The sequence below is a fragment of the Microtus pennsylvanicus genome, chromosome 16 (assembly GCF_037038515.1).
Source record: "Microtus pennsylvanicus isolate mMicPen1 chromosome 16, mMicPen1.hap1, whole genome shotgun sequence".
In the NCBI taxonomy this organism is placed as follows: domain Eukaryota; kingdom Metazoa; phylum Chordata; class Mammalia; order Rodentia; family Cricetidae; genus Microtus; species Microtus pennsylvanicus.
Genome location: NC_134594.1, coordinates 35,859,303 through 35,873,018, shown reverse-complemented (window position 1 = coordinate 35,873,018; position 13,716 = coordinate 35,859,303). Strand labels below are relative to the sequence as shown.

General features: G+C 37.5%; 1 protein-coding gene across 1 annotated transcript in view; it reads right to left on the bottom strand.

Annotated features, from left to right (window-relative positions):
* Rsrc1 (arginine and serine rich coiled-coil 1) overlaps window positions 1-13,716 on the bottom strand; it is a 290,661-nt gene that overhangs the window by 49,393 nt on the left and 227,552 nt on the right. Inside the window, exon 12 of the mRNA XM_075950688.1 lies at window positions 3,113-3,181. Within this exon, the coding sequence (XP_075806803.1) occupies window positions 3,113-3,181 (69 nt within the window). The remainder of the gene's footprint in view (window positions 1-3,112; window positions 3,182-13,716) is intronic.

The following is a 13,716-nucleotide window of genomic DNA, read 5'->3' as shown; positions in this document are numbered from 1 at the left end:
TAGAAGTTAAATTCGTTTTCAATTATCTTCTTTAAAAGTATGCTAAGAAAGCTAGGCGTGTTGTCATATGTATAGAATGACATGTGTGCCATTATATGATGTGTCATTATATGAATGATGTGGGGAGACTGAGGGTGGCCTGAGCTACATTAGTAACTTCCAGGCCAGTCTCGGCTACATGTCAAGACTATTTAGAAAACTGAGCACGTATAACCAGAACATTTCTGAACATACACAGGAAAAGAGCCAAAGTGAGATATTCTGCAAGTCAAAATAAAAAAAAAAAGAATCGAATTGAAAAATTTAATATTCCTTTCCTGACATACAACCTGACTAGAAAAAAATACTTAACTTTAAGGAGGCAAAATGTAAAACTAAACTTTGAATTACCTGTTTCCTTTGACTAAAAGATGTATCTTTAGATAACTCTAATAGAATGAAAAGAGTTTGTGAACAGCTTATGAATGAAGGCCCTTTAACATGTGCTAGGGATATCAGCAAGTGGAGAACCAACTGAGCTCTGTGGAAGGACCATGCAAGTACTCAAATTGGAGGAGTGTAAGGCACAAAAGTTACCTTGGACAAATTTTGGTATACAGCCTGACTTCTATCTCAGACACAATACTCCCGAACATAATATGCTATTGATTTAAGAACACTCAAAGGAAAGGAATGCATAACAGGCAAAGTGAAATTGCAAGGTACAGCTTTTGCTATGCTAATACAATAGCTTTGTTGAGATAACAGAGTGGATAAGGGAAGCCAGATAGACAATATTTATCTACATTTGAACAATGCTTTCAACCTTGTGCTGCATATCAGCACGCTGAGAAATTGAGATATGAATTGTGTAGATGATGTGACAGAGTGAATTACTAGTGGCTTCTAGATTTGAAATAAAGGATTATTATCCTTTCAGATATAGAAGTTCATACCAGTGTATCTCAAGTTTTAATTTGCAGCTAGACTAATTATGTGAAATAAAATAAATGTAGCTTACACATTAATCATCTTCAGGGAAAGGTTAATTTAATAGAATTCAATATAATCCACAAGAAAAAAAATTTAGGAGCAAACAATAACAAAGAATCTAAAAGTGACTGATTCACCTATACAAAACAAGTACAGGGAAACTCATAAATATAAGACGTGCCTTTCATATTTTAGAATCAGTGTCAAATAGGTTAATTAGTTGAATTTTTCTTTATAATATATTATTTTCCAGCTTTTTATGCACAGAAAATTCAGCAAACTTAAGTACAGATAGAGCCATATAGCAAATACTGATAGTATTTCCTAGTATCGAACTTGGTAATGTTGGAGAAAGGACATAGGAGAGTTGGCAAGCACTTTTAATACTTTAATGCGATTAAAAACCCAATGTAAACCCAAAATAAACCATTTAAGTCTGGACTTAAAAAACAAAAGGCAATTATCCATCACATAATCATTTGTTTATACAATAATTCAAGGTTTCTATTATCTGAGGCACTGTGATGCTAGGTCATCTACAGTCCTGTAGTGTATGCTTTAGTTAGCACAACAGAGCTGGGAAAAAGCAATTAACGCAGGTACTGTTATAAGGCTAGGGTTTTTCAACAATTCTCAGATACAGAAGTTGAAAAGGTACTATGTATTATATATATATATATATATATATATATATATATATATATATATATATAGACAGTTTAACCTAGTTAATCTAAGTTCAAGAACATTGTAAATAAAATTACAATATAGTACTCTACTACCTGTAGATATTAAAGTATCTTGAAGTATCTTTTTGAAGGACATTTAGAACAAATTTATGATAAAGATATTGTTAGAAATATCACCATATTGGTTATTATTTGGAAATGCAGGATTTGAAAGTATTAAAAACTTTATGTTATGGGGATAGGAAACATTCATTATATTTTTCATATCACATTCAATAATAATGTTAAAAACTGCAAATACTAGCATTTCTTATTTTTTAAAATTTGATTAAGACTCCAAGATCTAAATGACTGTGATTAGGCGGCTAAAGCTACTGTAAAAATGTAAAAATGGTGGACTGTAACATGTACTCACTACTTGGCGAGAGACAGAACCACATATTTTATAAGGTCAGTGTTATCAATTGGTTATACTAATCTAAGTCACATGGTACTTCCAATCCCTTAGACTGCTTTCTGCCCAGTGTTGCATCTACCGGTTCTCCAGGCATACCACACACCTCAGCGAAACCAGAGAATGTGCTGAACTGCAAATGCTATGATGTATGCTTTATGGAGCCAAAGGACGTGCATTTGCTAATGGTTTCTGCGACCAGGGTTCATTTGCTCAGTGTGTTATAATGTTAGTTGATTACAGATAAGAGCAGACAATCAGGATTTCTTCAGGTCAAATCAGGCAAGAATAATATACATAATACTTATATATGTGGATTTGTTTGAATACATGTCTTTGTAGAGTTCTGCACCAAAGCCTATAGACCTTTCCTACAGGTTGACGCTGTTAGCATTTTAAACTTCCAAACTCAAACATTTATGGTTTTGCTGGATCTCAGATGCTAACCAGAGATGAAAAACACATTTTTGGGGTACGGGTTGTTATAGTAAAAGATGTGTATGGATTAGACTAAAATTTCAACTTTCTAATTTACTCAATAACATACAAAGCCAAAATCTGCACTCCGTACATTGTCAGTCTTTCCACTTCTCAGAACACAGCTCCTCTTGTGAGCTTTGAGAAACTGAAGGGTTCATAATGTGCTCTTAGTGTTTGTGTAAGAGTCTGTGTGTGAGCATGCTTTCCACAGTGCTGATGTGACAGTCAGAGGCCAGTTTTCAGGAGTTCAGATAGTGCTAGGGTGGTCAGTCATGGGGAAAGTGGTCTCTGCCACTGAGCCACCTCACTGTCCCCACAGGAGGCTTTTAAACTAATCTATGCTAGCAAACCTTTGTGCCAGGCAATGACCATAGTATAATGCTGTAATAGTTTAAGATCACGAGATGGCATGAAGCCCCGTGAAGGCATTAGACCATATTCTATGGCCTATCCAGAGAATATAAGCACTGTGCCAAACTGTTACTCCGTAGGGGGCTAAAGAATCATTTATTTTTACCTTCCTCTTTTCTTCTCTTTGCTTCTTCTTCATTCCTTTCTTTAGCTTTTAGTGCTTCATCAGCTTTTGCTGTAAGAAAACAAGAAAATGTCTGCATTTATTTTATGCATACCTTGTAAATGAGAATAGTGGGGAAAGGAAACAGAAATTTAATATTTATTTCAAGTTTTCAAAAGAAATATGGCAATTAAGATTTAGAGCTACACATTTGTATTCTTCATTCAGAATTTATATATAGAGTATTTACTTATAATTCTTGAGTCTTAGTTCAAGATACCCTCTGTACCAAAAGAAAATGAAGATGAGCAATGTGAGGCTAAAGCATGGCATACGAATTGGGAAAACAGTTGGTTATTAAAAGCCAGCTGATTGACCAGTGGAACATATTTGCATTAAAGTCTGGAGGATTCAAATTCGATCTTTAAGAAACTTGCAGTATCAGTGTTGCAATATCAGATTAGGTGGAACTTCTCTCTCTCTCTTCCTCATGCACATCATAATAGAGTTTTATTCATGTTATGACAGCATTTGCTAAAAAGGATCTTTTTTCTCTCTAGAACCTCTTCCCTTATTACTTAATTATCTACTAGTTGCTCAACTGCAGGGGTTTTTCAAACACTTTACTACAGATGTTAAAGAAGATTAAAAATATACAGCACAGTAACAAGGGACTATCAATATACTCTGTAAATTAATTAAATTTCTGTTCTAGCACATCATTTATTCCGAAGCATTAACGTCTCAAAGGAGCGATTCTCCTTTATTGCCGTCTTACTGCCTGATGAGTGAACTAAGCGAAAATAAGTCTCTAACAGCATTAGAGTTGATGAAATATTAAGTTAAAAAAGTATTGCCTCGTCAAAAGAAAAAGAATCAGACTATGCCAGCATTAAACTTTGGATCAGCCTTTATCATAATGGTAATAGCAACTAGAAGCTCTGATTTTAAAAATATACTGCAGTTGTTGCTGCAAAAACATTTCCTATGCAAAATTAACATATCTTTAGACCTATAAAATCTGGCCTAAAGAAGGAATTTAAAGAAATTCATGTATCATAAAAAAATAATTTTTCTTCAAGCTTGGTTTTCTTCACCATCAACACTGAGACTTTTTCTTAAGGTATAAAGCTCACATAATGGTGTTATGAAGTGCTATATCTAATGACATGGACATCTGTTTCCATTTATAAGGTTTTATATATCCTTAGACTGTGTTTAAATCATGAAACATTAAAACTTTATGTCATTTTACATCATTGCAAAAATCTAGCAAATTAGATAATAAAAACAAACCAGCAGTAACTCTAAAGACTTTTACTTCATTTACACTTTATTCACCCTGGTAGAAGGACAAGGATAATAGAAATTCCATTTAAATTCAATTTTGGTTATATGTGTAATTGTAGATATACCCCTTGAGTCATGTAAAATGCTCGGCTTATGTTTCTTTCAAATTATCCCGCTCAGATTCCCATTCTCCTCCTTACAACCATCTTCAATATGTATTAGCAGAGCTCATTAGACTGAAATTTAATAATGCAAACATCAGGTGCATTTCAAGAGCCTCCATTAACAACGTAAGATGGATTGCTTATATAGAACTCTTGGGCCAACCGGGCACAATTTAAATTCAATAAAGTAGCCTGCCTAAATCTGATTTATCTATTTGACTATGCTGGTTTGTCCTTTCTTACTGATTTGTTGCTATACATGAACAATTCATTGAAATATCGTTTTGTATGTTTTTTTTAAAAAAAAAACTGAAAATGGCTCTGGTGCTGTAGTTAAATACTTTATGTAATTCATCTTCATACTGCCAATCAAGACTATCAAGTATTTGTGTATGCATGTAAATAAATAACCCTGTGAATTTTATTAAAATAACATAGATAATCTTTTTTTTCTTAGTATTTGTTAGGTTATTTTAAGCTCCTGGACAGAGCCTGGCTTAATTTTAAAAAGTTTAGTTAGGGGGCTGGAGAGTAGGCTCAGCAGTTAGGAGCATTCTGCTCTTACAGAGGACCTGGGTTCCTTTCCCAGCACCCACATGGCAGCTCATAACCGCCTGTAACTCCAGTTAACATGGATAATCTTAAAAGTACACATCTGAAAATTTTGTCAGTGATCTCCATGTCCTCCACAAGGAATATGAATGAATCCACTTAGAGAGAATATACATTTAAAGTAAACCATTGGGATAAACTCCTCTTTGATTACAGGAAGTGTGGAATAAATGGTTCTCTCCCAATGCTATTATAATGTAAATGTGGAAAGAAGCCAAACTCCTCTAGTCATTCATTTGATTCACCTGAAACACCTGTGTTGTCCAAAGGTAGAAATTCCATTTTATAGATGAAGCCCCTGAACACAGCTAGATGTGCCACACAATTTGACACTAAGGAGCACAAGCAGAACCACTCCTGTGATTTACCATCTTCTTTGGCCTCTGCAGTACCATCGACTCTAAAACGTGTCGATTACTTATAGACTACTTTTCTTGTCCAATCTTCTATATAGTCATCAATTCTTTGGTGCTCCCCAATTTTCCAGGCTTTGCTTCTTGAATATTCAACCTGGAAGTTATGGCTTGAATGACCCCAACAAAATTCACTTTGTATCTAATTCCCACTGTGAGGTTTTAGAAGTAGGATCACAGGATCTCTAAGACGAGAGTAGGTCGTGAGTGCGGTCTTCTTGATTGGATTCACAAATTAATCTCATGGATGAACCTCTCATAAAAGCCAGGTCTTTTTTATATACCTCTCTTGTCCTGAGTTGCTTGACATGCAATGCCTTTGGACTCCGCACTGTCTCTACCAGCAAGAAAGCCTCAAAAGATGTAGTCCTTTGAGCTTGTACCTTCCAGGATTATGAGCTAAATAAACTTTTATTCTTCATACATTACACAGCCTATGGTATTTAGTTATAGATGTACAAGAGCCAAGATTTTGGATAACAATACAACTATTTCCATTCCATGCTTATAAACACCATCATGTCCCTCATTCATTTGTTTTAACAGACAGTTACTCATACTTCTGGCCATTTTCTATTTATTCAGAAGGGTCTCCCTACAAAACAGTATATAAGGTTACTGGTTGTGCCCAAACCTAATGATTTAGAAGCTTGCATCCTTATAGGTAGGTAGCACCTCTTCATCCAGTAAAGCCATAGGTGGTGTCTATTCTTACTACTTGCAACTTATTATAGTTTCTTCACTACAAATGACAATAATCTACCAACATCCCTGAGACCCTGGTATTTCCTCAGCTCTACTTATATTTACCTTCAAATTTTTACATCAATCAAGTTTACTAACATTTTGCCTTGGTTAATAAAATAAACCCATGGGCTGTAGAGATGGCTCAGAGGTTAAGAGCACTGACTGCTCTTCGAGAGGTCCTAAGTTCAATTCCCAGCAACCACATGGTGGCTCACAACCATCTGGTGCCCTCTTCTGGCCTGGGGGCATACATGGAGGCTGAACACTGTGTACATAATAAATAAATAAATCTTTAAAAAAATAAAATAAAATAAACCCACTCACTTTTGCTTTAAAGCCTATCCTTTTCGTAGCCTTTGGGCATCAGATGCTCTCTCCTCTATCCTTAACTACAAATACACTCAAGTCTCACGGACGCTACACAGTGCTTACTTTTCTTCCAGCATCGGTACTGCCATCACGTTTTCAACAGCTGCCTTACCCCCAATTTGCAATGGTCACGAAAAATGAAAATTCTTTTATAGTTTAGTTATAGTTTCTCTGATTTGTAAAATTGGCTGCTGAAACAGCTCAGTGATAAAAGAATTATCTATTATGTGTGAGACCATCAGTAGTATTCCTAGCATCGCAAATAAATGGCTATAGCTTTTCAAAGTACTCTGATGCTCTCATGTTTTGGCTGCTCTCTTCCTTCTTCACCTTCTGTTGGGGTAGGATATGGAAGTCTCACGTTGTTACCTGAAACCCGTTCACGGATATACTCACCCATGGTCCCTTTCCTAAGCATTAGAACTACCCATCAGATATTTCAAAATTGTGCTCGTGGTTGAACTGACAATCTTTCCCACAATGTTTCCTAAGTTCTCTTCGCTTCGTATATCCCTCCCTCTCTTTTTAGCCAATCATCTAACCTGTCACTCTGCCAGCGTTCTGACACTTCCCTCAAGCTCTATGCTCATATCTGATCACCAGGTCTGTGAGATTATCTCTAGAACTCCCTTACTCCTGTCCATGTTCAACAGTCACCTCAGATCATCTTTGCTCTCATGTTCCTACTGTATTCTGCTCTTCTAATCCCCTTCCTTCCAGTGCGCCCTGCACATGACCACAAGCGCAAAGAATACATTGACTGCTCTACATCCCCAGAAGCACTGCCTCTAAAGAACACAGAAACTCAATAAATGTTGAGCAAATGGTAAAAGTACCTCAGAGGAACCATGTTAAAGCATGTGCATGTATAGATTTCTATAAAAATACCATAGGTAAATACCGCGAGAGACATTGAACCCAAGTCCTCAAAGCATGCCACTTGAAGCCCTTCAGGGTCCTCCCTCCTTATCAGGGATCTGCCATCTGGCCTTCTTGAGCCTTTTGTTACACTATATCTTTGTTCTTGCTAGGGTGCACATTTTGTTTTCTTGCTGAGAAAATTGTAGCTGGAAGTTTTAGCTAAATACCATCCTCTTCTGTGAAACCGTCCCTATCAACAACCTTCAAATCTGTCTGGCAAGGAACTTCTTGTCATATGTCAGCTCACTGCCAAAGTCATGACGATCTAAAAGCAAGGACGGAGGGGAGTGAAAATGATTTTGTAATTGCCAGTTTCTTTCCCCAACTACTGGTTGAAATGCGGCCCTAAAGAATGAATCCGCATTACTGATTTCTGTGAAGGGCAGTATTCTCTTTATGACTTGTATCCCGTATGACACAAGCACGGAGCACGCACGTGCTGTTGGGCAGCAGTCTCACTGTCTCATTGTCACAGAGTAGGTGTTCAGTGAATGGCTCTAAAACAAAGGAAACAAAAAGGACTTTGAAATATAGATACTGTGCTGTTCCTCCAGAAATAAAATATTTTAGAACAGAACTCATCGGAGGCTGTTTTACTGGCATGACAGGGAGCAGAGGAGCAGAAGAGGTAACAGTATAGGGGGAACACGACAGGGCATTATTTATTAATAGTATGTATTGCCCACAGCAAGTATCAGAGTTTATTCTTATCCTTACTAATTTTATAAAATTTCATTAGTACTATGACTTTTTAGATCATTAAAATGGTTTGCATAGGTTGTATTTTAAATGATTTTAAGAGGTATTTCATATACCTTGTGGGAAAAAATAAATAACGTCAAGAATCAGAAAAGATTGATGGGGTACCAACTAAACATACTTCCATAAAGAGCCACAATGATATTTCTAGAGAAAAATCTTCCGAAAGTCTATTAATCTTCATCTAGAAGTTCTTTTGCATATGTAGTTAAATCTTTGATATTGTACCACCACGAATTTACCAGAAATGTTGAGTTCTTAAAACAAAACAAATGGAAAGAGATGGGAAGAGATACAAAGAAAAATGATGAGGATATCACAGTTGATCATATTCAGAACACTATGAAGAAGTTTTAGGGAGGTTTTAGTCAGTGGATACCAATCACACTAGTCAGGCCTGGGGCAAATGTCAAGATGGAAATTATGACCGGAACAGCTGAGCAATGGTACCTCCCCTGTATGTGTATAAGGATACAGGCAGTATTTGCCCACAGGCAAAAACAGTGAGTGCAGAGGTGCTGGGGCCTGTGAGGCAAGCGCTGGCTATTACTGACCCTTAAAAGGAATGATAAGCTACTGGTTTGTCCTTATCAACAACACATCTTGCCACTGACAGGAAAAAAATGAAGACAGGTTATAATGAGGTGAAATGTCAGGATTATGGGGGCCGTGAAACAGAATGATGAACAGCCAACCTAGAATCACCACATATTTGAGAAAAATCAGTCCCATGAAACAGAGAAAACAAGAGCAATATAAACAACAATATTCTACAATAATAAAGTCTTGCAATCAGAGTTAATAAAGAAAATGTTCTGGAATCAGAGTAAATAGATAGCATCCTTAGAGTCTGAGATAATACCAACTGTATCTTAGAAATTACATTTTGATCATGAAAACAAAACTCACCGTGGACTCAAGAGTGGAACGAACACAGTTGAAGACTAAATGAGTACATTAGATTTTATCTATAAAAATTCCCTGAATGTAGTGGGAAGAACAGAATTTAGACATCCAAGAGGCAGAATTATCATCACGATTAAAGCTCATGTTTACCGAATGCTCACCATGTACCTGTGCTCACGTATTATCATCACGATTAAAGCTCATGTTTACCGAATGCTCACCACGTGGCTGTGCTCACGTATTATCATCACGATTAAAGCTCATGTTTACCGAATGCTCACCATGTACCTGTGCTCTCGTATTATCACCACGATTAAAGCTCATGTTTACCGAATGCTCACCATGTGCCTGTGCTCACGTATTATCACCACGATTAAAGCTCATGTTTACCGAATGCTCACCATGTGCCTGTGCTCACGTATTATCACCACGATTAAAGCTCATGTTTACCGAATGCTCACCACGTGGCTGTGCTCATGTATTATCACCACGATTAAAGCTCATGTTTCCGAATGCTCACCATGTACCTGTGCTCTCGTATTATCACCACGATTAAAGCTCATGTTTCCGAATGCTCACCATGTGCCTGTGCTCACGTATTATCACCACGATTAAAGCTCATGTTTACCGAATGCTCACCACGTGGCTGTGCTCACGTATTATCACCACGATTAAAGCTCATGTTTACCGAATGCTCACCACGTGGCTGTGCTCACGTATTATCACCACGATTAAGCTCATGTTTACCGAATGCTCACCATGTGCCTGTGCTCACGTATTATCACCACGATTAAAGCTCATGTTTACGGAATGCTCACCATGTGCCTGTGCTCACGTATTATCACCACGATTAAAGCTCATGTTTACCGAATGCTCACCACGTGGCTGTGCTCACGTATTATCATCACGATTAAAGCTCATGTTTACCGAATGCTCACCACGTGGCTGTGCTCACGTATTATCACCACGATTAAGCTCATGTTTACCGAATGCTCACCATGTGCCTGTGCTCACGTATTTGCGCATGTTTCACTTGATTATCAACACAGCTCTGGATGTTTACCGTACTGCCATCCTCATGTTACAGGTGAGAAGCTGAAGCTCGACATCATTAGATGTGCTTTTCAAGGCATGGAGTCAGAGGCACAGAAGAAACCTTTGTGTTTATTAAGAGGAGTTCTTTCTAAAAGCAAAGAGGATATGGGGAATAAAAGACTACAGATTTCTCCAGAACTCCTGAAAGGCACAAACAATGGTCAGCTTGTGAAAGAAGGAAAATTAAAACTAGATTTTAAAAAGTTGTTATAAAATTATGAAATATAGAATATTAAAAAATACCAAGTAGCATCCAAGAATGCCTGGGAGAAGAAGATTATCTACAAAGAAGGAAAAAGCTAGGTTGGTGTCTAGTTGAACTCTTCAAATTACTCCAGACAGAAACCACGGAGGTCATATTCTCTGAGGATATTGAAATAAGAGTGTGGAATTACAAGGCAGAAACTAGCGCTGCACCCTGACCAAGCCCCAGTTATCCACTCACAGTTACACTTTAACCCTTCTAAGTGAACTTTTATGCAAAGAGACGAATGACTGCTTGTTAGAAACCATGTCAATTCAAATAAAATGAGTGAGGGTATTATAGAAGAATCAGGAATTATAAAGTAAATGTACCACATTTTCCACAAATAATAATGACATCTTGAAATTTGCAGGCAAATGGATGGAGCTAGAAAACATCACATTGAATGAGGTAACCCAGACCCAGAAAGAAAATTATCATATGCACTCACAGATAACTGCCGCAGAAAAATATTTCGAGACAGAATAACACGTTAGGGCGATCATCACAGAAACCCAGAAGCATCTATGCCATCCTTTGACATATGTTTAGATCTTACAGATGTCTTAATTAGGGTTTCTATTGCTGCAAGCACCATGGCCAAAAGCAAGTTGCTTACACTTCAACATTATAGTCCACTATTGAAGGAAGTCAGGAGAGGAACTCAGATGGCAGGAACCTGAAGGCAGGAGCTGATGCAGAGGCCATGGTGGGATGCGCTGCTTATTGGCTTGCTTCCCATGGCTTGGTCAGCCTGTTCTCATAGAATCCAGGACCACTAGCACCCCAGGTGCACGTGGTGGCAGTACCTGCAGTGGGCTGGGCCCTCTTTTATCAATCACTAATTAACAAAATGGCCTACAGCCTGATCTTACAGAGACATTTTCTCAACTGAGGTTCCCTCCTCTCAGATGACTATATGCTGTGTCAAGCTGACATAAAACTAGCCAGCACAGCTTCATTAGTCTTCAAAATACATTTGAGAAAATTTCTCGATATTTAATTCTTTCTTAGCGCATCTACTATGAATGGCTCATGTTTATTCAGTTTAAATGCTGTTGTGTATTTTAGAACATCAATGTAAGAGACAGACATAAACTAACAGCTGTCATTCCCAAGGAATTCTAAGTCTGAATGTTTCCACATCAGTTATCATTTGCACAAATGATTTTTATTGAACAAATAGGCCCAAGAAAAATAATTTGTCTAAGGTCAGAGTGATCAAAATACAAACTGAACCTGTAAATTCTAGCTTAATGTTCTTTACACATGACTTCCTACCAATTTACTAGTCTGGAAGCAAACAGCAAACAAAATTAGACAACAATTAATTGCTTTATGCATGCTACTGATTATGGAGAAGCTTTTATCTAAGTATATTTTACTTAAACACATACACACAGAGAGAGAGACACACAGATAGAGAGAGAGAACCGGGGCAGTTTCCTTTGTGAGAACGATTAGCACAAGCTTACTCATTTCACACACTGATAATGGCATTATAAACCATACCTACAGTTTCTCCTTAAAGGTATTGCTAACTCCTGTGAGTATTTGTGTCTGGTGAAAAAAAAATCCTCAATCTTGAGATGTTCTTCCTCATTTTCCAGAAGGGCATATTTCATCTAACGCTAAAGGATCAGTCACTACTCTATTCAGTACAGTTCTGAAGCACTTTGTTGTTCTTCAATAATTCCTATCTCTAAAAGTACCTTCGCTGTCGGGGCTGTATGTAAGCAAATGCCAAGTGCAGGCACTAGTTTGCTCGCGATCTGCTTATGAAAGAGATAATGGTAAAGGCAGAAATGGGGCATACTCAGCTGTCCGTTTCCTGTCAAGTTTCACATTAAGGGTTAAGGCAGGTGACTGCAATCACGTCTGTCCTGACAGGGTGTCTGTGCATCGATGGAGAAACTCAGAAGCATCGGTAGATAGCCCAAACCTCACTAGCTATGTCAAATCCATTACGGTTTTCACAAAGTACTCAGCTACTGGCTTTGCATGTTTAAAATGCTGGTTGGAATACCAGCTCCCTCCAAGTACAGAAAAGAAAATATTGAATGAATTTGCTAAACAACAAAACAAAAATGTTCAAAACTGTGAATTTTGGTGATATGTTAAAAATGAACTACAGAATTATAATTACTTTCTGTTTCTGAAAAGCACCGGTGTGGAAACATAACGTTCCCTGATTGGAGATGTTTGTTTTCTCGGCAAATTCCCTTCCGTGTACTTCGAAATGCTTCCTAAGAAGAGCCTTTTCTTTTACTGTTTTATCCTGTGTCACAGTTTTTTGGACTGCTTCTTACTTCTTATAACCTGAAGTAGGTTTTAAAGCCCATAAAGATCGGCTGCAGGTACCTCTTTCCCTCTGTCTTTTTTAGGAGAATTTTCTGCCACTCATTAGAAACAGACATCCACGGACCTGCTCCGTGTGACCTAGGAAGCCCACAGGTGTGCTTGGCCACTGCATCCGAGGGCTGTGTATCTCCACTGCTACACAGGACGGGAGTTTTTCTCCCGAGTGCATCTGCTGGAATCCACGAGTACTCCAGTTTCAAGGATGGCATAAAAACAAACCAGCTACTGGTTAAGATATTCATCTGTATTCATGTTGATAGATGATACTGTCTTATTTTTTCAAATGTGTGATGTCCTATTGCTTCCTGACCATTTATCTATCTTTTTATGACTCTTTCTACAAAGCTTCTATTTGAGAAAATGAAAAAAACTGTTTAACCATAGTAACTGTCATCTACTAAAATATAAAAACAAGTTAAGAAATTGAAAACAATTTAATAGTGACAATATGTATCTACTTCTGTGATACCTTGGAAAAGGCAGATTATTTATTTATTTATTTATTTATTTATTTATTTATTTATTTATTTTGTGCAGAGGCCGGTACGGAGACTGAGAATGGCTTCATCATCCGTGTCTCTTTGCCTTTGGAAACCCAGCCCCTTGCCGTTTGTCTAGAGTCAGTTGGCCACCAGCACAACCCTACTCCGTGAAAAATGTTTCAGTATTTTAGAAAACTGGAATTGGAGCTATGCAACTACTAGCTTGGAAAAGAATCTTATCCCA